General features: G+C 40.7%; 2 protein-coding genes across 5 annotated transcripts in view; one reads left to right on the plus strand and one right to left on the minus strand.

Annotated features, from left to right (window-relative positions):
• Nucleotides 1-101: 101 nt before the first annotated feature.
• galk2 (galactokinase 2) lies at nt 102-14,370 on the plus strand. 2 transcript variants are annotated; one of them, XM_060914829.1, is made up of 10 exons: nt 102-214; nt 5,451-5,539; nt 5,632-5,755; nt 5,863-5,953; nt 7,662-7,808; nt 9,558-9,656; nt 9,880-10,032; nt 10,283-10,493; nt 10,604-10,805; nt 13,696-14,370. In XM_060914829.1, the coding sequence occupies exons 1-10, from the start codon at nt 165-167 to the stop codon at nt 13,901-13,903; spliced, it is 1,374 nt and encodes a 457-aa protein (XP_060770812.1). In that variant the 5' UTR covers nt 102-164; the 3' UTR covers nt 13,904-14,370. The 2 variants fall into 2 exon arrangements, with proteins under 2 accessions (XP_060770812.1, XP_060770813.1); XM_060914830.1 differs by lacking the exon at nt 5,451-5,539 and having other exon boundaries at nt 131-214.
• The window catches only part of atp8b4 (ATPase phospholipid transporting 8B4), a 53,689-nt gene continuing 40,690 nt past the window's right edge, over nt 14,347-27,345 (minus strand). For all 3 annotated transcript variants that reach the window (XM_060914826.1, XM_060914825.1, XM_060914827.1), the window contains 7 exons: nt 26,212-26,395; nt 25,589-25,812; nt 25,414-25,497; nt 25,078-25,323; nt 17,123-17,261; nt 16,857-16,987; nt 14,347-16,775 (listed from right to left, as the gene is read on the minus strand). In XM_060914826.1, the coding sequence (XP_060770809.1) occupies nt 16,425-16,775; nt 16,857-16,987; nt 17,123-17,261; nt 25,078-25,323; nt 25,414-25,497; nt 25,589-25,812; nt 26,212-26,395 (1,359 nt within the window). In that variant the 3' untranslated portion in view covers nt 14,347-16,424. The remainder of the gene's footprint in view (nt 16,776-16,856; nt 16,988-17,122; nt 17,262-25,077; nt 25,324-25,413; nt 25,498-25,588; nt 25,813-26,211; nt 26,396-27,345) is intronic.

The following is a 27,345-nucleotide window of genomic DNA, read 5'->3' on the forward strand; positions in this document are numbered from 1 at the left end:
GCTCCCAGATCTGTTTAACTTTTGCTAGCAACCCAACGCTTTTTGAATGAAGTCCTCTTCTGTGTATCTGAAATATGTTCCGGATATGAGCGTCACCTGATAGCCCGTTCCGGTTTAGAAAACAGGTTGTAGAGTGTTTGTGTGGAATCTGTCGTAGTGTCCTAATGGCTGTAAATCCACCCAAAATCAAAGTGTTGCTTAGCGACCACGACAGGTAAGTTAACTCCACTGTCTTAATGTGCAAAAGTTCTTATCTAGTGTTTACACTGTTCATATTGTCTGAGTGTTTAGTCTATGTCTAGTTCTTCTTCTTATCTAGTGTTTATACTGTTTATTTATACTGTTTATATTGTTTGTCTGAGTGTTTAGTCTATGTCTAGTTCCTATCTAGAGTGTTTCTTGTTTGTTTGTTTCAATTATTCTATTTTTATTTTTATTTATTGCATTGCCTGTTTGCACCGTGGGCCAGAGAGGACTGAAATTTCATCTGTGCTGTATGTCGAGCATGTATAGCATATTTGACAATAAACTTGACTTGACTTGACTTGAAAAGTAATACAATGAAATAGTGTTAATGTTTTTCGAAATTTTTGCTGCCAGCGACTTATCACATGGACATATGCAATCTCCTCTTGCTTTAAAACTTATCCTTTTGAAATATTATTACAGATTCCCCCCCCCCCCCATTGTGCTTTTCAGGTAAATTGATTTTATGTGTTGGGTCGTTGTATAAAATGTAAATAAAAACAGAATGTGAAGATTTGCAAATCATGGAAACGATTTCAATGAAAATAGGACGAAGGCAACATGTTGAACCTCATCTCATTCTCATTATCTCTAGCCGCTTTATCCTGTTCTACAGGGTCGCAGGCAAGCTGGAGCCTATCCCAGCTGACTACGGGCGAAAGGCGGGGTACACCCTGGACAAGTCGCCAGGTCATCACAGGGCTGACACATAGACACAGACAACCATTCACACTCACATTCACACCTACGGTCAATTTAGAGTCACCAGTTAACCTAACCTGCATGTCTTTGGACTGTGGGGGAAACCGGAGCACCCGGAGGAAACCCACACGGACACGGGGAGAACATGCAAACTCCGCACAGAAAGGCCCTCGCCGGCCATGGGGCTCGAACCCAGGACCTTCTTGCTGTGAGGCGACAGCGCTAACCACTACACCACTGTGCCGCCACATGTTGAACCTGAGAAATTTTGTTTTTTGAAAAAAATGTATGCTCATTTTGAAACTGATGTTTCAAAAAAGTTGGGACAGGGGAATGTTTACCACTGTGTTGCATCACCTCTACTTTTAGAAGAAAGCTTTATTTTACACTTCAAGCACAGTGAAATTCATTCTCTGCATTTAACCCATCTGAAGTAGTGAGCGCGCGCACACACACACACACACACACCCAGAGCAGTCAGGGGTCAGGTACCTTGCTCAAGGGCACTTCAGCCCAAGGCCACCCCACCTGCATGTCTTTGGACTGTGGGAGAAACCCATGCAGACACGGGGAGAACATGCAAACTCCACACAGAAAGGCCCTCGCCGGCCACTGGGTTCGAACCTGGACCCTTCTTGCTGTGAGGTGACTGTGCTAACCACTACACCACCGTGCCGCCCACCACTCGCTAAATGTTTGGGACCTGAGGAGAACAATTGCTGTAGTTTTGAAAGAGAAACGTTGTCCCATTCTTGCCTGATCTAGGCTTTCAGCTGCTCAACAGTTTGGTCTCCTTTGCTGTATTTTGCAACTCACAGTGGGTCAAATGATTCCAGTGGGCGACAGGTCTGGACTGCAGGCAGGCCAGTTTAGCACTCAGACTCTTTTACTGCAGTTGTAATAAGTGCAGAATGTGGTTTGGCATTGTCTTGCTGAAATAAGCAAGACCTCCCCAGTCAGCAGAAGTGATTCAACACAGTGGTAAACATGCCGTTATCCCAACTTTTTTTTTAAATGTGTGGCTGGCTGGCATCTAAGTCATAATGAGCATATTTAAAAAAAAATTCTCAGGTTCAGTATTTTGATATGTTATCTTTGTACTATTTTCAGTGAAATATAGGGTTTCCATGGTTTGCCAATCATCACATTCTGTTTCTATTTGTTTTACAATGTCCCAGTTTTTTTTGGAATCAGGGTTGTACAATACAAATGTCATCTGACAATCCTGTCACATGACACAATGTATGCACTAGCAGTTTTCTTAGAACATAGAAAAAGTTCATTTGTAAAACCAAATTTAAAAAATGCTGTAGAACAAAAATGTCTTAAATATTTAAATTTAGTGGTGCTTGAAAGTTTGTGAACCCTTTAGAATTTTCTATATTTCTGCATAAATGTGACCTAAAACAACATCAGATTTTCACACAAGTCCTAAAAGTAGATTAAGAGAACCCAGTTGAACAAATGAGATAAAAAATATACTTGGTCATTTATTTGTTGAGGAAAATTATCCAATATTACGTATCTGTGAGTGGCAAAAGTATGTGAACCTCTAGGATTAGCAGTTAATTTGAAGGTGAAATTAGAGTCAGGTGTTTTCAATCAATGGGATGACAATCAGGTGTGAGTGGGCACCCTGTTTTATTTAAAGAACAGGGATCTATCAAAGTCTGATCTTCACAACACATGTTTGTGGAAGTGTATCATGGCACGAACAAAGGAGATTTCTGAGGACCTCAGAAAAAGTGTTGTTGATGCTCATCAGGCTGGAAAAGGTTACAAAACCATCTCTAAAGAGTTTGGACTCCACCAATCCACAGTCAGACAGATTGTGTACAAATGGAGGAAATTCAGGACCATTGTTACCCTCCCCAGGAGTGGTCGACCAACGAAGATCACTCCAAGCGCAAGGTGTGTAATAGTCGGCGAGGTCACAAAGGACCCCAGGGTAACTTCTAAGCAACTGAAGGCCTCTCTCACATTGGCTAATGTTCATGAGTCCACCGTCAGGAGAACACTGAACAACAATGGTGTGCGTGGCAGGGTTGCAAGGAGGAAGCCACTGCTCTCCAAAAAGAACATTGCTGCTCGTCTGCGGTTTGCTGAAGATCACGTGGACAAGCCAGAAGGCTATTGGAAAAATGTTTTGTGGACGGATGAGACCAAAATAGAACTTTTTTGTTTAAATGAAAAGTGTTATGTTTGGAGAAAGGAAAACACTGCATTCCAGCATAAGAACCTTATCCCATCTGTGAAACATGGTGGTGGTAGTATCATGGTTTGGGCTCGTTTTGCTGCATCTGGGCCAGGACGGCTTGCCATCGTTGATGGAACAATGAATTCTGAATTATACCAGCGAATTCTAAAGGAAAATATCAGGACGTCTGTCCATGAACTGAATCTCAAGAGAAGGTGGGTCATGCAGCAAGACAACGACCCTAAGCACACAAGTCGTTCTACCAAAGAATGGTTAAAGAAGAATAAAGTGAATGTTTTGGAATGGCCAAGTCAAAGTCCTGACCTTAATCCAATGGAAATGTTGTGGAAGGACCTGAAGTGAGCAGTTCATGTGAGGAAACCCACCAACATCCCAGATTTGAAGCTGTTCTGTACGGAGGAACGGGCTAAAATTCCTCCAAGCCGGTGTGCAGGACCGATCAACAGTTACCGGAAACGTTTTAGTTGCAGTTATTGCTGCACAAGGGGGTCACACCAGATACTGAAAGCAAAGGTTCACATACTTTTGCCACTCACAGATATGTAACATTGGATCATTTTCCTCAATAAATAAACGACCAAGTATAATATTTTTGTCTTATTTGTTTAACTGGGTTCTCTTTATCTACTTTTAGGACTTGTGTGAAAATCTGATGATGCTTTAGGTCATATTTATGCAGAAATATAGACAATTCCAAAGGGTTCACAAACTTTCAAGCACCACTGTATCTACACTAAAAAGTACTAGAATGAGCAGTAAACAGTAATAAATGGTCAATATTGGTGTGATGACACTTTGCTTAAAAATAGTAATTTAAGTAAATAAAACAATTAAAATACTTAAGTTAACATCTCCTGCTTGAAATATCCTCTTCCATGAATTTATTATTTAATTCATCACTGTGAAACATTTGCAATATTCCACAAGTCATAATTTTCTGAAGGTCATGGGAAGAATTTTCTATTTTTATTTTCAGTGACTGTGCTTTTGAATGATGTGGCCACTTTGAAAGTAAAAATAACTTGTCAAAAAGTTAAGATGTTAGGTTGAAAATTAAATTATTAGTCTAATTTAAAAAAAAGTAAATCACTCAAATCAACAGCACAATTGTGCAATCACTCAGGTGATGGCCGGCGCCGAGAACCACATGCTTCTTAACTTTTATTTTTTTCCCTGTCACATGCTGAAAAGCCCAAAAACACAGAAAAATTCTCAATTTGCTGGTGGTCTATTATGCCATCTCTTAGCGTTACTATCTCCTTATTAATTTGTTACAACACAACATAAGCAAGTATCCAGTGTCAACATGCATTCACTTTTCTGACAATACTGCAAGAAAGAAACGTTTATATGGATGAGGGATATACAAAAATATCAGACTTTTTTTTTTTTTTTGTCCATTCCTTTTGATAAAAGGATTGATTCTTCTGTCATCAGTGGCTAAACTATTTAATATAACAATTGTACACTGCAAAAATAGCAATTGTCCCCCGGTCATTGGTAAAAAAATTGTTTTGAAACCTTTTCTCAGTCCTTGATAATTTACTAATTATCATCAGTAGATGGCAGTAAGACTACCTATAGGTAGGTTGGTTGTAAGATTACACCATTAAACTCCCCCAAAGAGTAAGTAGAAGCATTTACAGAGGTTTCCCTGCAAACAGTACAGAACAAATATAACCAAAATCTATCTGATCTTGTTCTACGTTAACTTGTTTGATATATCGTTGCAAAGTGACTTACAATTGAGACAAGATACAGCTGAGCAGTTGAGAGTTAAAAGGCTGAAGGACCCAGCAGTCGTAGCTTGGTGGCAGTGCTGGGATTTTGAACACCAGTCTGTAGCCCAAAGCCTTAAGTAAGGAGCCAGTATAATACGCCGTTGTGTTAGTAGGCTGATGTGTACATGGCCAAACATTTTGGACTACAGGGCCACAGATGCAGGATGAGGGGCCATCATGACGACTGCTTCATGTCTGGACTCTGCTTTCACATCACTTCCTGAACACCTCCAGCATGAATGAAAGTAAATTCGCCCCATGCCATTTTGCATCTGTAATCTGATTATCTGCTGCAGGTTCCAAAATGTCATGCAAATGCTCAATTTTTTTTTTTCTCACCACTGAATAAAAATACATTTTACTCAACATATCAAAACCGATTTTGTCACCTGGAGTAAATATATATGTGTAATTCTAAGAAGATTTTCAACTTGTAATTCTTTGGCTTTGGATCTGTGTGATCAGTAGATCACAGTAGCTTATTTGTACATTTCCCATTACAGACTACAGAAACTGAAAAAAGCATTTATTGGAAAATATGAAGAAAGTCCTCTGTTTTATGCATGCGCTCCTGGCAGAGTGAATTTAATAGGTTGGTTGTAATTTGTGTCTCACATACATGCTATGCATAGTGTACATAATGTAACTGATTGTACTGATTATATTAGATTAAATCCATTACAGGAGAACACATTGACTACTGCGGTTATGCCGTCCTTCCTATGGCTATCGAGCAGAATATCCTTGCTGCTGTGTCCGTGAACACATCTCCGATAATCCAACTGGCCAACACTGACCCCAAATACAGGTAAGTGTACCTGGTAACAAGGAGATTCATATCATAATCTGAAGATGAATAAGTAAACCTGAATATTTTATTAAATAACTGCCACTTTTTTTTTCTTTTTTCTGCAGTGACTTCACAATATCTGTTGCTGAAATCACCATAGACCCAGAGAATCCTCAATGGTATTATTACTTCCTTTGTGGAGTCAAAGGTGTTCAGGTGAGGGAAGTAGGTAACATACGGTGGTGCTTGAAAGTTTGTGAACCCTATAGAATTTTCTATATTTCTGCAAAAATGTGACCTAAAACATCATCAGATTTTCACATAAGTCCTAAAAGTAGATAAAGAGAACCCAGTTAAACAAATGAGACAAAAATATTATTCTTGATCATTTATTTATTGGGGGAAAATGATCCAATATTACATATCTGTAAGTGGCAAAAGTATGTGAACCTTTGCTTTCAGTATCTGGTGTGACCCCCTTGTGCAGCAATAACTGCAACTAAACGTTTCCGGTAACTGTTGATCAGTCCTGCACACCGGCTTGGAGGAATTTTAGCCCATTCCTCCGTACAGAACAGCTTCAACTCTGGGATGTTGGTGGGCTTCCTCACATGAACTGCTCGCTTCAGGTCCTTCCACATCATTTTGATTCGGTTAAGGTCAGGACTTTGACTTGGCCGTTCCAAAACATTAACTTTATTCTTCTTTAACCATTCTTTGATAGAACGACTTGTGTGCTTAGGGTCGTTGTCTTGCTGCATGACCCACCTTCTCTTGAGATTCAGTTCATGGACAGATGTCCTGACATTTTCCTTTAGAATTCGCTGGTATAATTCAGAATTCATTGTTCTATCAATGATGGCAAGCCGTCCTGGCCCAGATGCAGCAAAACGGGCCCAAACCATGATACTACCACCACCATGTTTCACAGATGGGATAAGGTTCTTATGCTGGAATGCAGTGTTTTCCTTTCTCCAAACATAATACTTCTCATTTAAACCAAAAAGTTCTATTTTGGTCTCATCTGTCCACAAAACATTGTTTCAATAGCCTTCTGGCTTGTCCACGTGATCTTCAGCAAACTGCAGACGAGCAGCAATGTTCTTTTTGGAGAGCAGTGGCTTTCTCCTTGCAACCCTGCCATGCACACCATTGTTGTTCAGTGTTCTCCTGATGGTGGACTCATGAACATTAACATTAGCCAATGTGAGAGAGGCCTTCAGTTGCTAAGAAGTTACTCTGGGGTCCTTTGTGACCTCGCCGACTATTACACACCTTGCTCTTGGAGTGAACTTTGTTGGTCGACCACTCCTGGGGAGGGTAACAATGGTCTTGAATTTCCTCCATTTGTACACAATCTGTCTGACTGTGGATTGGTGGAGTCCAAACTCTTTAGAAATGGTTTTGTAACCTTTTCCAGCCTGATGAGCATCAACAACGTTTTTCTTGAGGTCCTCAGAAATCTCCTTTGTTCGTGCCATGATACACTTCCACAAACATGTGTTGTGAAGATCAGACTTTGATAGATCCCTGTTCTTTAAATAAAACAGGGTGCCCGCTCACACCTGATTGTCATCCCATTGATTGAAAACACCTGACTCTAATTTCACCTTCAAATTAACTGCTAATCCTAGAGGTTCACATACTTTTGCCACTCACAGATATGTAATATTGGATCATTTTCCTCAATAAATAAATGACCAAGTATAATATTTTTGTCTCATTTGTTTAACTGGGTTCTCTTTATCTACTTTTAGGACTTGTGTGAAAATCTGATGATGTTTTAGGTCATATTTATACAGAAATATAGAAAATTCTAAAGGGTTCACAAACTTTCAAGCACCACTGTAGTTCATACTTGGAGTGCATTTAAAAGGCTAGCATTTAAAGCCACTGATGTGTTATACATTTTTCAACATGTCAGGAACAGCTGAGCTTGTCTCCTCTGGCTGGGATTCGGTGTGTTGTGGATGGAACAATTCCAGCTAGTTCAGGCCTGTCTAGCTCCAGTGCTCTCGTGTGCTGTGCTGGCCTGGTCACAATGGAAGCCAACCAAAAACCTGCCTCCAAAGTAAAACAGAATCTCTAATCAACTCCCTCCCCCCCCCCCATGTTTATTTCCTTATTAGGTAACACTCTGCTTTGGCCACAGTACAAACCTTTTATAGACTGAATCATGAACCAGTTTAGCAAGTGCTTCTCGACATGTAAAATAATGGGATTAGGAATGTCTTGATGGTCAGTAATGATCTACTAAACTTCAAGTGCTATGAAGTGTACTGTGCAAATAAAACAAAATGGACAAGCTGCAAGTCTGTAGGTTTCTGCAAAGCTATAGCAACCATAAAATGGGTCATCCAAATATGTAAGAAACAAAACATGACAGGAAATGCTGTTGTAGGAAAATTAGTGATGGGGTGATGCAATTCAACCTCAAAATTGATTATTTCCCAGTAACAGCATGCCTTGAAGTGTTTTGTTGGTCTTGTACCAGCAGTTTGCCAGGGATTAAAGGTTCTGACTGCAAAGTTGAATTCTGGGCAAAAATGTTCTATTTCTATTGCTGTTGGCGTTTTGAGATGTTTCGTGTTGATTTGAGTTGAAATTGAGGAGTTCCGCTGCTGTACATACCACGTATCCAAAGTGTAAATGTTTTGCCGAGATAAAAAGCGTCCTGCATTTTACAATTCCAGAGATTGCTGAAGAAAGTGAGCAACAGTATCATGTGACCACAGTGGGGCGTGTTTGACCTATTTTTAACCACAACAAGTCAGCATGGACAAACATGGTGGACTCTGCTCTCCCGCCAGCTAAAAACCAGCGGAAAAGAAAAGGAAAATATGAAGGTGAATCAGCTAGAAAGCGCACCAGAAAAGTGATGGAAACCAAAAGGTTGTCTGCAAGAATTTTCGTGAAGGGACATATCGACTGAAGGATGAAACAGGCGTGGAATCTGATGAAGAATTTGCTGTGCTTGTTTTGGATTGGTTAGTCTGTGTATGGAGGTATACACCTAATGTTTTGATCTTGCAGAGAAAGAAACGAGAACACAAAAGCAGTAACAGAGAAAAGATGTATATATCTTTTCTTTCACAGATCTGTTCGTGAATGTCAACCACAAGTTACATCCCTGCAACTCAAAACTCTCCGAGGTCGATGCAGAGTCACGATGTTTTCCACGCGTCATCATTTCGGCGTGATGCAGTTCCATGATTATGCTAATTAGTTCAAGCTCCTCACATTCGGCTGTTTCCGTGGGGCCAAACTGTTTACATCAAGAGGGAGGATATTCGGTCCCAAAATGGAGGAAAACAACCCTCAGCACATCAGAATGATCACGTGATCTTGTCTACATAATATTGTTCTTGTGGGACAGAGGAAAATGCCATGTACAATTTAAAAATTTCAGATGGCTTTGCAGTCAATACCTTTTTTTTTAATTAATTAAAGAACACGTTTAGTGGAGGGTCTGCCATGCAAGTTCCCATATCTACAGAAACGATAACACATTAGAATGGGTGTGTTAATTAAATCAACACCTTCTGACTAAACAGACTGGAGCATTCAGTAGTGCTCTGGTACAAATTGAAGAAAACTGATCGTCTTTTGAGTGTGGATAGATCATCTACTAAATGTCAACAGCCATAAACTGGGATATATTCTTTAAGATTAGTTAATGGGCTGGTTGAGTCACTTGACAGGTTGATGACAGTCTTTAGATGGTTTGTTGACTGTAGGTGGTCTACAGTGTATTATATTATCATACACTTTTTTTTTTTTTTAAATCCACTACTAGCTAAATACATTAAATTTCTAACAGGTATTGTTGGCTGAGACATGTGCCAAGTGTGAACGCTATATTGGAACTGAAGGAGGAGGAATGGATCAGTCCATATCTTTCCTTGCTGAAGAGGGAACTGTAATGTATTTAATTCTCATCTTATGCATACAATTTGTGTAAAATATGTCTTAAAGGCTCAAATAGCTTCAAAGGCATGCTTTGTACTGTATATGATGACGGTACTGCAACCGAAACCTATTTGTTCTTTATTTTCTAGATGGTTTGGTTCGGTTTCTTTTTGGTTAGTTTCTTTATTTCTATTTTCCAATTATCTGTTTTCTCAACTTGGTTATCAATCAAGGCAAAGCTGATCGAGTTCAATCCCCTGAGGAGCACAGATGTAAAGCTCCCAGATGGTGCTGTTTTTGTGATCGCGAACAGTTGTGTGGAGATGAACAAGGCAGCCACGTCACACTTCAATATTAGAGTGGTGGAATGCCGCATTGCTACGAAGGTGAGTAGCTCGTCATATTTCAATGTACGTTTTATGGTTTGTCGTCTTTGATTAGCTGACTGTCCTTTTAAAGGCGAATGAGCAAAATTATCTACATACTTTTGAAGAAAGCTTTAAAAAGTCAAATTTATGAGGTGCTGGAAAATTTGGTAAGGATCATGGACAGTTTAAACTTCTCTCACGGTTCTTCTTATTGAAATGTTGGTATAAAACAAGATAATGTAAGAGGAACCCTGTGCACTCTGTTCAGATACTGGCTAAGGTAAGAGGCCTGGAGTGGAGTTGCCTGCAGAAGCTGGGAGAACTGCAGACACAGCTGGGCTCGAGTCTGGACAAGATGCTAGATTTGGTGGAGGAAGTCCTTCACTCTGAGCCCTACAGCAGAGAAGAAATTTGCAAGATTCTGGGAATCACCACTCAGCAGTTTTGTGACAATATCCTTAGTGCTAACACGCAGCATGGTAAGAGCATTCAGGACTTAAAGTGAATATAAGAATCTGGACCATCTGAGCCTTCCATTTGCAGGTAATTGGATCAAATACAGTAGTACCTGTTTCTCTTGTTACTTCAGTGACCCACTTCAGGCTGTACCAGCGGGCCAGGCATGTGTACAGCGAAGCAGCACGTGTGCTGCAGTTCAAGGCTGTGTGTGATTCTGCACCTGCTGATGCTGTTCTGCAGCTTGGTGAGCTGATGAACCAAAGCCATGTTAGCTGCAGAGACTTGTATGAGTGTAGCTGCTCAGAGCTGGACCAGCTGGTGGACATTTGTAGGTGAGTGAAAGGAAACCTTCGAACAGCAAGTCTTAAGAGTTTAATTAAGCAATGTCAAATACAGTGCCTTGAAAAAGTATTCATACCCCTTGAACTTTTTCACGTTTTTCCACGTTACAACCACGAACTTAAAAGTTTTTTATTGAGATTTTATGTGATAGACCAACACAGAGTAGCACATAATTGTGAAGTGAAACGAAAATGATAAATGGTCTTCAAAATTTTAAACAAATAAAAATGTGGTGTGCATTAGTATTCAGCCCCCCTGCGTCAATACTTTGTAGAGCCACCTTTTGCTGCAATTACAGCTGCAAGTCTTTTGTGGTATGTCTCTACCAGCTTTGCACATCTAGACACTGAAATTTTTGCCCATTCTTCTTTGCAAAATAGCTCAAGCTCGGCCAGATTGGATGGAGAGCGTCTGTGAACAGCAATTTTCAAGTCTTGCCACAGATGCTCAATGGGATTTAGGTCTGGACTTTGACTGGGCCATTCTAACACATGAATATTCTTTGATCTAAACCATTCCATTGTAGCTCTGGCTGTATGTTTAGGGTCATTGTCTTGCTGGAAGGTGAATCTCCTTCCCAGTCTCAAGTCTTTTGCAGCCTCCAACAGGTTTTCTTCCAGGATTGCCCTGTATTTAGCTCCATCCATCTTCCCATCAACTCTGACCAGCTTCCCTGTCCCTGCTGAAGAAAAGCATCCCCATAGCATGATGCTGCCACCACCATGTTTCACAGCGGGGATGGTGTGTGCAGGGTGATGAGCAGTGTTAGTTTTCCGCCACACATAGCGCTTTGCATTTAGGCCAAAAAGTTCAACTTTGGTCTCATCTGACCAAAGCACCTTCTTCCACATGTTTGCTGTGTCCCCTACATGGCTTCTGGCAAACTGCAAACAGGACTTCTTATGCCTGTCTTTCAACAATGGCTTTCTTCTTGCCACTCTTCCAAAAAGGCCAGATTTGTGGAGTTTACGACTTATAGTTGTCCTGTGCACAGATTCTCCCACCTGAGCTGTGGATTTCTGCAGCTCCTCCAGAGTGATCATGGGCCTCTTGGCTGCTTCTCTGACCAGTGCTCTCCTTGCTCGCTCTGTCAGTTTAGGTGGACGGCCATGTCTTGGTAGGTTTGCAGTTGTGCCATACTTTTTCCATTTTTGAATGATGGATTGAACAGTGCTTCTTGAGATGTTCAGAGCTTGGGATATTTTTTTATAACCTAACCCTGCTTTAAACTTCTCCAGAACTTTATCCCTGACCTGTCTGGTGAGTTCTTTGGTCTTCATGATGCTGTTTGTTCTTCAGTGTTCTCTAACAAACCACTGAGGCCTTCACAGAACAAGTGTATTTATGCTGAGAGTAAATTACACACAGTAGGACTCTATTAACTAATTAGATGACTTCTGAAGGCAATTGATTGCACTGGATTGTATTTAGAGGTATCAGAGTACAGGGGGCTGAATACTAATGCACACCACATTTTTCAGATTTTTATTTGTTTAAAATTTTGAAGACCATTTATCATTTTCGTTTCACTTCACAATTATGTGCTACTCTGTGTTGGTCTATCACATAAAATCTCAATAAACTTTCAAGTTCGTGGTTGTAAGGTGGAAATATGTGAAAAAGTTCAAGGGGTATGAATACTTTTCAAGGCACTGTAAGTGGGGGTCAAAGAGTGATGTAACCTTGCATTTTCTCATCTCATCTCATTATCTGTAGCCACTTTATCCTGTTCTACAGGGTCGCAGGCAAGCTGGAGCCTATCCCAGCTGACTACGGGCGAAAGGCGGGGTACACCCTGGACAAGTCGCCAGGTCATCACAGGGCTGACACATAGACACAGACAACCATTCACATTCACACCTACAGTCAATTTAGAGTCGCCAGTTAACCTAACCTGCATGTCTTTGGACTGTGGGGGAAACCGGAGCACCCGGAGGAAACCCACGCGGACACGGGGAGAACATGCAAACTCCGCACAGAAAGGCCCTCGCCGGCCACGGGGCTCAAACCCGGACCTTCTTGCTGTGAGGCGACAGCGCTAACCACTACACCACCGTGCCGCCCACCTTGCATTTTATGATACAAAAAGACGGGCTACCTAATAGGAAATATTGGATCAAAACACATTCAGTTCTGTAAGGAAATGGATATCTGATGTGAAACAAATAATAATCTGTATTTTTAAATTTCCCGTTTAGTTCACTATTTAAAAATGCACGTCCCAATGAACCAGACCATCTCTGATCATTATATAGCACATTTTGTAATACTTGGTCAAATCCCCTTTACATTCTTGGATGTAATCCTGATGGCAGGACGGTGGGAATGTAACTGGGACAAATGGTCCCCCTTTCATTTCATGTCTCCAAAGACCAGTCTCTTTAAAAAAAATAAAAATTCTGCCTTGTTGCCTTCTGGACAAAATGACCCAATATTTTATATATTCTCTATTCTTAGAAGATACTCTTTTAGAAATTTTTTTTTTTGATGCTCAAAGTGCATGACAGGGTATTGTATCAAACTTGGAGGAATACGCTACCTGCCTTCTTCCACACACGTCAGCTCGCTCACAGCCACCCATGATTATCTCGTGTTGACGTGGGAGAGAGTGTGCCACTCCTCCTCCTACTCAGACAGCCTGGCCAATTTTACTTCCTTGACTCCCAGCCACAAATGTCTTGCATCATCAGGATTTGAACCTGCAACCTCCTGAAAATAGGGTGAACGCTTTTCTGTTGCACCATTCGGGAGCCATCAGAAATGGAATGAAAAATATTCTTAGTATTGTTCTAATTTATTTATTTATTTTTAATGTGTTATTGTCAAAGGATTAATTTAAGTCACTGAACATGCTACTCGGTAACATGGTGCTCTCCACAGGGAGGCAGGTGCAGTGGGTTCCAGGTTAACAGGCGCTGGATGGGGAGGCTGTACTGTTTCCATGGTACCCGCTGAAAGGACGGATTCTTTTCTCCGGACAGTGAAAGAGCGCTACTACATGCCTGATGCTCGACGAGCAGCTCTGGTAAAGCAGAGCCTTTTTGTAACAAGGCCAGGAGGAGGAGCAGCTATTTTTACAGAAGAATAAAAACTAAGGGAGATTTTATATACAGGGTTTGTTTTTTTTTCCCCTTGTCATGACACATCTGCTGATTTTTATTGCTTTCAATCTTTGCCATTTAAAGGGTTTATTTCTTCAGATTGTAGGTTTGATTTCAAAATAATTTTAGATAATTTGCTCAAATTACATGTTGATTAAAAAGATTATGGAAGATTGCTGTGTTAACTGATGTGTAGTTTCTGCCTGAGCAAGGAACATAAGCTGTTGGATGGTACCGTAGCCATGGAACCATAACTAACTAGCTAGCTCTCTCAAAATATCACTTTCAACAGTAATATTCTATGTACTGTATGCATTCTGTGCTCACACGGAAGTTAATAAACCCTAAACAGATCACAGAGATGCACAGTTGTTGAATGGACATTTTATGCGTCATATAAAAAGTAAAATGAATTGTATAAAATCCATGCATATAAATAAAAATGATAAACAATTTGCATGGTCCTCATTGACAAAATTCACAGCAGGAAATTCTTATACATTCTTAATGTTACATCAAATGAGGCAAATTGTACATCCATATAAACAAAACTCCTGATAGTTTTAAATTAAAAAAAAAAAAAACATCAGTGTAACATAAAATGTCGATTTTAAACATTATTCTGTACGACAGATATTTGCAGGATTTGTAACGTGGGGGGGAACAGACAAGACCTTGATGGGAGAGAGATAAATACTGGACATAACTCAAATATATACTTCTTTTACTGAGAGTCAAATAAAAAAGGCACAAATATTTCCTTTCGTCAAAGGACAGTGAAACAAATGCCCAATTTGCCACCCTTTCTGTAGACAGTGTAGTTACTGTACACAGTAAAAGCTTTACCTGTCAGTGGAGGGGGATGAAAGGCACAGCTGTGTAGCCTCTAAACTATAATCTTAACCTTCGGAACTTTTGCTCTTTTCATCATTCTGTGGTCCGCGTGCAAACCTGCTGTCGACTACAATGTGGTATGAGCACACTAGAGAGGTATAATAAGAAATAAACTGTGTATGCACATGTAGAGTGGTTCAGTATGTAAAAAAGATGGTGCCGCTAAGCTTCTTTTCCTTAATGGCAGAACCAAGGCCCATGCTATACTCCAACAATGCTAATAATAATTTACAAGGAATCTAGATTTCTAGTCTAAGATTTACATTGAGCAATTTATCTTAAGTCATCATTACAGTAAGGTCACAGGGCAGTAGGGTCATTTCCGTTTGCTCATGTTCGATGATTTGCCTTTAAGTGAAATATGCAAAGGTTTACTACATCTGATGTGTATTTAAAATAATTTATCAAAGTTAATAATGAAAAATCGAACAACAGATTAAGCGTTACGATTATTCAAGTAGAGGTATTATTGTATCAATAAGTGTAAACTCCTTCAAACCTGTCTCAAATAATATCCATCCGTCCATTATCTGTAGCCGCTTATCCTGTTCTACAGGGTTGCAGGCAAGCTGGAGCCTATCCCAGCTGACTATGGGTGAGAGGCGGGGTACACCCTGGACAAGTCGCCAGGTCATCACAGGGCTGACACGTAGAGACAACCAACCACTCTCATTCACACCTACGGTCAATTTAGAGCCACCGATTAGCCTAACCTGCATGTCTTTGGGAGAAACTGGAGCACCCGGAGGAAACCCGCACGAACGTGCAAACGCCACACAGAAAGGCCCTTGTCGGCCGCTGGGCTCGAACCCAGCACCTTCTTGCTGTGAGGCAACAGTGCTAACCACTACACCACCGTGCTTGCCCCTCAAATAATATCATTGCTGTCAAATGCTTTCTTTCTCATTGTGAGACTGTCTAATAAAACCATACAAGTTGGTCATAGTATTGAAATTGATAATTGTATAAATAATATAAATCCTGAGAGGACTGTTGTATACCAGTACCTCAGATAATCGCTATGAAATTATGCACACAATTAACTCGATTGCTCTGCAATATATTGGAAGCATGTGAACGGCTTTGAACGATTTCTCCAAAAAGGAGGCTGTCTGCATTTGCATGCTTGACTCGGTCAGCTAAGGAAATTGAAAGAAAACTAAATTGAGTAGGGACTTTGCGCATTCTCTGAGTCAGTGACTCACAATTAAATGAAAGTGCACCAAGAAACCAGAGTGCATTAGTTGAGGAAGGTAAGGAGTCTTATCTGTGCTTGCTCTTTGGAGTCTCTCCTGTGCAATGCTGCTTTTCTTTTAGTGCATGTCTTCTGATGTTTGACCACCCATAGCTACTCTCCGTATAGCTATGCAGCACTGAGCATGCCTGGAGTGTTCTGTGTTTTTATATCACATTGGGATGATGATGATATGAACAATTTTAGATTCTAGTCCTATTTAGTCATGTATCCAGCACAACCTTTTCACAGAGTACTTGGAGTGCAAGTTCACGTGGTGCCTCTCCGTGCTTTTGGACACGACTGCAGCGAAATCCCCTTACCTTCACTGAGCTGGGATTTTTCACCTTGCCCGATATCTTGTATTGTCTGCCGGTCGATCAGACTGTGAATAGTGTCTCTAAGCTGTGCTTGCTTCCACATCTGGGGTGCTCTGTATCTCCAGAAGCCATAGTCTCTTCAGAAGCTGTTGTATGGTTCATGACCATTTCCTTTTTTGCCATGTCCTCCATCCAAATGGTACTGCTTTTGATTCTCTGTGGAGACGAGCCAGGGAAGGCTGAAGTGGAGGAAGTGGTGACCTTCATGTTCTTGCCAGAGGTAATGAGCTCTCCATATCCTTGCTGGTGGGAGAAGGCGTAGGCAGAGCGGCGTGAACTGGTTCTACGCACTCGTCTCGGATTCTGCTCCTGAGGCCCCTGCCTCCTGCTGGCCTGCTGGAGCAAGCGAACCTGTAGCGGAGAGGACAGCAGTTCCTTTTACATGTTCAGAATTTAAAACACAGCACCTGATTTTAAATTTCATATACTTGCTTTGTCAGTTTGTGTAGGATGGAGGTCTATCCTGAGGAAGCGTATGGCCACAACTGGCATTATACACACCACTGTTACAAGGAGAATGACAAGCCACATGCTTTTTTGATTTAAAGAATTACGTGCTGTGCCTAGAATAAAAGAAACGCATCATGTGACCGATGCCTTGGGAGCTCTTAGTTTGGCACATTGGCAGTCTAAATATGGAAATCAAACACATTAAGTTACTCTTTCAAGCTACAAGAGTGGTATTGTGTTACACTCACCTACAAATGGGAACTGGTTTGGAAATATTCTGAAGAGGCCGTCACTGTTCATTGCAAACAGTATAGCGAAATACATGGCCAGACTACCTCCTATAAAGAAGTGGTTCACAGCAGTCCAGTAGTTTGTGTCAAGACCAATCTGAAAGAGAGACTCCGCGTTCAGAGAGAAGCACATGACACAAAACGCATAACGTAGCAACCATCTGACAGTTACCTTCTAAAAGCTGGAATATCTAGAACAGCTATGGAGAATGTGGTTTATACCAGTAAATGCTGACCCCTGCATATGATGATTTGAATTCACCCCTGATGGTTGTCATAATTGATATACATTTCGTTTGCAATGTTAGGCTGTCTCTGGTCATAGACAAGCATGGGAGAGAGGCGAGTCTGGAAGAATCTGAGCACCCTGTGTCCCTCAAAGCACACAGGGAGATTATATAAATACAGTGCCTTGAAAAAGTATTCATACCCCTTGAACTTTTTCACATTTTTCCACCTTACAACCACGAACTTAAAAGTTTTTTATTGAGACTTTATGTGATAGACCAACACAGAGTAGCACATAATTGTGAAGTGAAACGAAAATGATAAATGATCTTCAAAATTTTAAACAAATAAAAATCTGAAAAATGTGGTGTGGTGTGCATTAGTATTCAGCCCCCCTGCGTCAATACTTTGTAGAGCCACCTTTTGCTGCAATTACAGCTGCAAGTCTTTTGTGGTATGTCTCTACCAGCTTTGCACATCTAGACACTGAAATTTTTGCCCATTCTTCTTTGCAAAATAGCTCAAGTTCAGCCAGATTGGATGGAGAGCGTCTGTGAACAGCAATTTTCAAGTCTTGCCACAGATGCTCAATGGGATTTAGGTCTGGACTTTGACTGGGCCATTCTAACACATGAATATTCTTTGATCTAAACCATTCCATTGTAGCTCTGGCTGTATGTTTAGGGTCATTGTCTTGCTGGAAGTTGAATCTCCTTCCCAGTCTCAAGTCTTTTGCAGCCTCCAACAGGTTTCCTTCCAGGATTGCCCTGTATTTAGCTCCATCCCTCTTCCCATCAACTCTGACCAGCTTCCCTGTCCCTGCTGAAGAAAAGCATCCCCATAGCATGATGCTGCCACCACCATGTTTCACAGTGGGGATGGTGTGTGCAGGGTGATGAGCAGTGTTAGTTTTCCGCCACACATGGCGCTTTGCATTTAGGCCAAAAAGTTCAACTTTGGTCTCATCTGACCAAAGCACCTTCTTCCACATGTTTGCTGTGTCCCCTACATGGCTTCTGGCAAACTGCAAACGGGACTTCTTATGCCTGTCTTTCAACAATGGCTTTCTTCTTGCCACTCTTCCAAAAAGGCCAGATTTGTGGAGTGTACGACTTATAGTTGTCCTGTGCACAGATTCTCCCACCTGAGCTGTGGATTTCTGCAGCTCCTCCAGAGTGATCATGGGCCTCTTGGCTGCTTCTCTGACCAGTGCTCTCCTTGCTCGCTCTGTCAGTTTAGGTGGACGGCCATGTCTTGGTAGGTTTGCAGTTGTGCCATACTTTTTCCATTTTTGAATGATGGATTGAACAGTGCTTCTTGAGATGTTCAGAGCTTGGGATATTTTTTTATAACCTAACCCTGCTTTAAACTTCTCCAGAACTTTATCCCTGACCTGTCTGGTGAGTTCTTTGGTCTTCATGATGCTGTTTGTCCTTCAGTGTTCTCTAACAAACCACTGAGGCCTTCACAGAACAAGTGTATTTATGCTGAGAGTAAATTACACACAGTAGGACTCTATTAACTAATTAAGTGACTTCTGAAGGCAATTGACTGCACTGGATTGTATTTAGAGGTATCAGAGTACAGGGGGCTGAATACTAATGCACACCACATTTTTCAGATTTTTATTTGTTTAAAATTTTGAAGACCATTTATCATTTTCGTTTCACTTCACAATTATGTGCTACTCTGTGTTGGTCTATCACATAAAATCTCAATAAAAAACTTTTAAGTTCGTGGTTGTAAGGTGGAAAAATATGAAAAAGTTCAAGGGGTATGAATATTTTTTCAAGGCACTGTATTCTATCCACATTCACTGGATATGAGCAATCGCACGCTCTGATTGGCTATACTCTACTACTAGACTATCTGCTTACATACCGTGAGTAGAGAAAAACAAAATGGCGGAACGTGTTGCTGAACCATCAAGGACGAAATAAAAAATCTACTTGAAAACAAAACCCCAAAAAATACACAAAAAAAGCAACAAAATATGGAATAAAAAGTATTTGATGGTAAGAACATTTATCTTTTTTTTAAGAATTATTATAGCATTTTTCACAAATTGCTACTGTTATTTCAGCAGTTTGTTTATGTTCAGAGTGGAAATGATTTTGTATAAAGTTTTTATTTATCGAAATTGCAAAAAATAAAAATGGTCTGTTTCTCAAAATCCAGTGAATATGGATAGAATAAAACCGTTATTCCACTCAATCTCGTTGTACATGGCTTATAGCCAATTCAGCTATCAGCTCATGTACGATTCGATTTCGTGGAATAACTGTTATATACTTTGTCTTTGAGGTTACAACTTTACTGTCATTGAGCAGAGTACAAGTACAAAACCAATGAAATGCAGTGAGCACTTAACCAGAAGTGCAAATATATGTGTGAATTGCAAAAGAGACAGTGAAGTCCGGTGGCAGCTTCCTAAAAATAAATGTATTGGAATTAATGTTACATATAACATAAAAATTGCTTTGAATAATGGCATCTCTCTATCATCTAAATTATAGGTGTGACTTCAAAGTAAGGTTAATACATTTACAATTCTATTAATGGGCTGTTTCACAATCGGGGTATACTTTTCGGGTCCACAATAGTCCAAAAATAAAACCTCAGATTTTTGTGTTTCTCTGCTGCCAAAAATTACCTTTGAGATGGAAATTAATTGCACAGATTTTCAGAGCTACAGGTTACAGTGCTCAGCGTAAATGAGTACACCCCCTTTGAAAAGTAACATTTTAAACAATATCTCAGTGAACACAAACAATTTCCAAAATGTTGACAAGACAAAGTTTAATATAACATCTGTTTAACTTATAATGTGAAAGTAAGGTTAATAATATAACTTAGATTACACATTTTTCAGTTTTACTCAAATTAGGTGGTGCAAAAATGAGTACACCCCACAACAAAAACTACTACATCTAGTACTTTGTATGGCCTCCATGATTTTTAATGACAGCACCAAGTCTTCTAGGCATGGAATGAACGAGTTGGTGACATTTTGCAACATCAATCTTTTTCCATTCTTCAACAATGACCTCTTTTAGTGACTGGATGCTGGATGGAGAGTGATGCTCAACTTGTCTCTTCAGAATTCCCCATACTGTAGGTGTTCGATTGGGTTCAGATCAGGAGACATACTTGGCCACTGAATCACTTTCACCCTGTTCTTCTTCAAAAATCCAACAGTGGCCTTAGATGTGCGTTTAGTCATGTTGGAAAAGTGCATGACGACCAAGGGCATGGAGTGATGGTAGCATCTTCTCTTTCAGTATAGAGCAATACGTCTGTGAATTCATGATGCCATCAATGAAATGCAGCTCCCCGACACCAGCAGCACTCATGCAGCCCCACATAAGGACACTGCCACCACCATGTTTCACTGTAGGCACCATGCATTTTTCTTTGTATTCCTCACCTTTGCGACGCCATACAGTTTTGAAGCCATCAGTTCCAAAAACATTTATCTTGGTCTCATCACTCCAGAGTATAGAGTCCCACTAGTCTTCATCTTTGTCAGCATGGGCCCTGGCAAACTCTAGGTGGGCTTTTTTGTGCCTGGGCTTTAGGAGAGGCTTCTTTTGTGGACAGCATCCATGCATGCCATTCCTCTGCAGTGTACGCTGTATTGTGTCACGGGAAATAGTCATCCCAGTTTGGCTTTCTACTTCTTTAGATAACTGCAGTGAACTTGCATGCCGATTTTCTTCAACGCTTCTCATCAGAAGACGCTCCTGTTGAGGTGTTAACTTCCGTAGACGAACTGGACGTCTCTGTGAGATGGTTGCAGTTCCATCTTTCTTAAATTTTTGTACCACTTTTGCTACAGTATTCCGACTGATAAGTAAAGCTTTGCTGATCTTCTTGTAGCCGTCACCTTTGCGGTGTAAAGAAATTATTTTCTTTGGGGAATTCTGAAGAGACAAGTTGAGCATCACTCTCCATCCAGCATCCAGTCACTAAAAGAGGTCATTGTTGAAGAATGGAAAAAGATTGATGTTGCAAAATATCGCCAACTTGTTCATTCCATGCCTAGAAGACTTGGTGCTGTCATTAAAAATCATGGAGGCCATACAAAGTACTAGATGTAGTAGTTTTTGTTGTGGGGTGCACTCATTTTTGCACCACCCTAATTTGAGTAAAACTGAAAAAATGTGTAATCTAAGTTTATATTATTAACCTTACTTTCACATTATAAGTTAAACAGATGTTATATTAAACTTTGTCTTGTCAACGTTTTGGAAATTGTTTGTGTTCACTGAGATATTGTTTAAAATGTTACTTTTCAAAGGGGGTGTACTCATTTACGCTGAGCACTGTATATACTGGGCGTGTTACTTCTGGTGAGAAGAGAGCATATAGTGTATTTCTAAAATTGACCCGCTTTCTTATAGTCCGCAAGAGTAAAGGACACAAAGTGAAAAACTGTTGAAATATATGTGAATTTTAAGTACAAATTTTCAAGTACTGAGCAGCAATGTTTGTACATGGTGGTAACTGTCAAGTTTATTTTTGTAGCGCTTTTAACAACAGACATTGTCTCAAAGCAGCTTTACGGAAAATTAATGACTTCAAACATGAGCTAATTTTATCCCTAATCTATGCCCAATGAGCAAACCTGTGGCGACGGTGGCAAGAAAAAACTCCCTCAGACGACATGAGGAAGAAACCTCGAGAGGAACCTGACTCAAAAGGGAACCCATCCTCATCTGGGTGATAAAAGATAGCGTGATTTATAAATAACTTGCTTCTATAACTGTGTCCTATTTAGTCACAACATGTTACTGTGAAACCAGGAAAATCATGATAGTTTTAACATGAAGTCTGTTTTGTTGAAGTTATAAATTGTTCATTGATGGAAACTTGAGTGCAAAACTTTTCATGACAACTGTAGTCCTCATCGCTTCACCACTTCAGTTATTATTAATCCTTGTAGTTTTCCAGAGAGGACTTTTTTTTTTCGACGGACACACATTTCAACCACCCGTGAAGCTCTGCTGCAGATGTGTCTTGCGTCTGTTTCAAGTTCTGCTTTTTACTGTGCCATAAGAGTATTCTGCTTCAAAAGAGACAAATATTTTCTTTAAAAAATCATTTACAACCTCATCATATGGTGTTTTCTGCAGATGTTGTTTTTGGATACTGTCCGAGGCACTTAATTTCCAAAAAAAAGTAAATTCCACTTACACCGATCAGCCAGAACATTACTGTAAAACCAGTGACAGGGGAAGTGAATTACATCGATTATGTTGTTACAGTGAGGTCTGTCAAGGGGTGGGATATATTAGAAAGTAAGAGAACAGTCAGTTATTGAAGTTGATGTGTTGGAAGCAGGAAAAATGAGCAAGTGTAAGGATCTGAGAGACTTTGACAAGGGCCAAATTGTGATGGCTGGATGACTGAGTCTGAGCATCTCCAAAATAGCACATCTTGTGGGGTGTTCCCAGTATGCAGTGGTTAGTACCTACTGGTTAATTTTTTTGTCACAAATAGGGAAAAGGAGGCTTAACTGATAAGATATCTGTGACCCTCATGTTTTGTTTCGTTTTTAAATTAAATTTATTTATTTATTTTCAGAAAATTAAAGATGTTCACAAATCATAGCACTTAGTAGTGCTTGAAAGTTTGTGAACCCTTGAGAATTTTCTATATTTCTGCATAAATATGACCTAAAACATCATCAGATTTTCACACAAGGCCCTAAAAGTAGATAAAGAGAACCCAGTTAAACAAATGAGATAAAAAATATTATACTTGGTCATTTATTTATTGAGGAAAATGATCCAATATTACATATCTGTTAGTGGCAAAACTATGTGAACCTCTAGGATTAGCAGTTAATTTGAAGGTGAAATTAGAGTCAGGTGTTTTCAGTCAATGGGATGACAATCAGGTGTGAGTGGGCACCTTGCTTTATTTAAAGAACAGGGATCTATCAAAGTCTGATCTTCACAACACGTTTCTGGAAATGTATCATGGCACGAACAAAGGAGATTTCTGAGGACCTCAGAAAAAGCATTGTTGATGCTCATCAGGCTGGAAAAGGTTATAAAACCATCTCTAAAGAGTTTGGACTCCACCAATCCACAGTCAGACAGATTGTGTACAAATGGAGGAAATTCAGGACCATTGTTACCCTCCCCAGGAGTGGTCGACCAACAAAGATCACTCCAAGAGCAAGGCGTGCAATAGTCGGCGAGGTCACAAAGGACCCCAGGGTAACTTCTAAGCAACTGAAGGCCTCTCTCACACTGGCTAATGTTCATGAGTCTACCATCAGGAGAACACTGAACAACAATGGTGTGCATGGCAGGGTTGCAAGGAGAAAGCCACTGCTCTCCAAAAAGAACATTGCTGCTCATCTGCAGTTTGCTAAAGATCACGTGGACAAGCCAGAAGGCTATTGGAAAAATGTTTTGTGGACAGATGAGACCAAAATAGAACTTTTGGTTTAAATGAGAAGCGTTATGTTTGGAGAAAGGAAAACACTGCATTCCAGCATAAGAACCTTATCCCATCTGTGAAACATGGTGGTGGTAGTATCATGGACACCTGTCCATGAACTGAATCTCAAGAGAAGGTGGGTCATGCAGCAAGACAATGACCCTAAGCACACAAGTCGTTCTACCAAAGAATGGTTAAAGAAGAATAAAGTTAATGTTTTGGAATGGCCAAGTCAAAGTCCTGACCTTAATCCAATGGAAATGTTGTGGAAGGACCTGAAGCGAGCAGTTCATGTGAGGAAACCCACCAACATCCCAGAGTCAAAGCTGTTCTGTACAGAGGAATGGGCTAAAATTCCTCCAAGCCGGTGTGCAGGACTGATCAACAGTTACCGGAAACATTTAGTTGCAGTTATTGCTGCACAAGGGGGTCACACCAGATACTGAAAGCAAAGGTTCACATACTTTTGCCACTCACAGATAAGTAATGTTGGATCATTTTCCTGAATAAATAAATGACCAAGTAAATATTTTTGTCTCATTTGTTTAACTGTGTTCTCTTTATCTACTTTTAGAACTTGTGTGAAAACCTGATGATGTTTTAGGTCATATTTATGCAGAAATATAGACAATTCTAAAGGGTTCACAAACTTTCAAGCGCCACTGTATTCAAAATTATTCCCCATGAGGTCTTCTTTTTTTTTTTTTTTGTTAACTTGAAACATTCTCCATTTACCTTGACAAAAAAAATGTGGGGCACTGCACCAGTGTATCTTTCAAGCACCATGAGCACTGTCCAAAACATTACTAGCGTGAACTAGGGGGAAAAGGACCATGGCTATCAAAGTGTCATTTAATATCAGAGTTCAAAACTACTGCGCAAATATCAAACGGCATTCAAAACACCTGACTCTAATTTCACCTTCAAATTAACTGCTAATCCTAGAGGTTCACATACTTTTGCCACTCACAGAGATGTAATATTGGATCATTTTCCTCAATAAATAAATGACCAAGTATAATATTTTTGTCTCATTTGTTTAACTGGGTTCTCTTTATCTGCTTTTAGGACTTGTGTGAAAATCTGATGATGTTTTAGGTCATGTTTATGCAGAAATATAGAAAATTCTAAAGGGTTCACAAACTTTCAAACACCACTGTACAATAAACAGAATATACTGTATATTTGTATATGTAATACTTCTAATATAATCAACAGAAAAATCTTGTCACCTGGACGCTAACCACGATGACCAGTGAGGTTGCTATAGTAACAGCGAAGGATTGCTGATCAGATATGTGGGAGCCATCATCTCGCACAGCACAGAGGAAAGCCCCATAGGGGATGAAGAACAGGACAAATGAAGTGTATACGCCCTGGATGGTGCACATGAAGAACTTCCGCTTGTTGAACAAGAGATTGAGCTGCCCAGGTTGGTACAAGTTAGGGTAACGCAGACTGTACTGCTCATTCACATCCTGTCAGAAAGCAAAGAAACAGTTTTTCTTGTTGACTTTAGTATTCTGAGGCTAAGGGAATATTTGCAAGGATGAGTGTGGATTTCTAACCTGGTCAAACAAGCCCATGGCAAGAACAGGCAAAGATGTGTATACTATATTGAACAGGGTGATGAACCACTGGTCATATATGGTCTATGATACGAAACAAAGAATAAATTATGCATATTTTTGTGATGTTTCTGCTTACTGCAGTTAGCATTTACTGGAAAGTTTAGCGGCTTACTTGTGCAGAGAAGCCACACAGAAACCCAAACCAGAAATGCACCAGGGTGAATGCAAAATTCTTGTAGAAGAAATAGCAGAGGAAGTTGCACATGCGGTGGTAGGACCAACGGCCGTGGACCAGCAGGAGGTGCTGCAGGTAACGAAACTGGGCAAAGGAATAGTCTGAGGCCAGAACAGCCTGCATGCCCTCCTGCCCACTGATGCCCACACCTATGTGGGCCGCTGGAGAGAACAGAAGTTCATCACAGATCACCTAGGTAACCACTGCATCAAATACGGCACCTCGGAATACACTGACATGTGAATGCAGTGGTAACTATCATACACTTATTAACAGTACAGACCTTCTGTTCAGTTAGTGTATTTTGATCTGAACTATAACAATGAGACATGTAGTGATACCAAGTTTTTAAAAAAAGATTTAAAAAGCTTACAATATAAGATAAATCTTACAGCATTCATGCAAAGTTAATTTCTGTTAATGTCACAACTGTCTGATTTTAGATATATGCGTGATCATATATTACATTTTCCATGCAGCTGGTATATACAGTATCACAATGTTAATGTTCATATCAGGTTAAATTCTAGTATCATAACTGAATGCATTATCAGTCTTACTCTTGATCATGCTGACATCATTGGCTCCATCCCCGATGGCCAGGGTGACCGCTCTTTTATGCCTTTTGACCAGCTCCACCACCTGAGCTTTCTGGAGAGGAGTTACTCTACAGCAGATCACAGTCTTACATAAGCAAGCCACTTCCAACAAGATCTGCTCCAGGTCTGCCTCCAGTGCATGGGCCTGTAGACCAGAGATCAGTCTGCTGTGAGACTTGGAACTCAGGCATGCTTCACCACCAGTATGAACTTCACTATGCACAGCATGGTATCAATAACGGCTAACCACAAGGCTATTATGTTGCTGCAGGCATTTCACTTATGTATACATTTGTCTGTGATTATAATGTGTGGCAGCCGAGGAAAACCCTTTGCATGGTCAAATGTCAGTGCTTTCTGAGATCTCATCTCATTATCTGTAGCCGCTTTATCCTGTTCTACAGGGTCGCAGGCAAGCTGGAGCCTATCCCAGCTGACTACGGGCAAAAGGCGGGGTACACCCTGGACAAGTCGCCAGGTCATCACAGGGCTGACACATAGACACAGACAACCATTCACACTCACATTCACACCTACGCTCAATTTAGAGTCACCAGTTAACCTAACCTGCATGTCTTTGGACTGTGGGGAAAACCGGAGCACCCAGAGGAAACCCACGCAGACACGGGGAGAACATGCAAACTCCACACAGAAAGGCCCTCGCCGGCCACGGGGCTTGAACCCAGACCTTCTTGCTGTGAGGCGACAGCGCTAACCACTACGCCACCGTGCCGCCCTAATATCTCATCTCATCTCATCTCATTATCTCTAGCCGCTTTATCCTTCTACAGGGTCGCAGGCAAGCTGGAGCCTATCCCAGCTGACTACGGGCGAAAGGCGGGGTACACCCTGGACAAGTCGCCAGGTCATCACAGGGCTGACACATAGACACAGACAACCATTCACACTCACATTCACACCTACGGTCAATTTAGAGTCACCAGTTAACCTAACCTGCATGTCTTTGGACTGTGGGGGAAACCGGAGCACCCGGAGGAAACCCACGCGGACACGGGGAGAACATGCAAACTCCACACAGAAAGGCCCTCGCCGGCCCCGGGGCTCGAACCCAGGACCTTCTTGCTGTGAGGCGAC

This window comes from Neoarius graeffei, chromosome 2 (genome assembly GCF_027579695.1).
Source record: "Neoarius graeffei isolate fNeoGra1 chromosome 2, fNeoGra1.pri, whole genome shotgun sequence".
Classification (NCBI taxonomy): domain Eukaryota; kingdom Metazoa; phylum Chordata; class Actinopteri; order Siluriformes; family Ariidae; genus Neoarius; species Neoarius graeffei.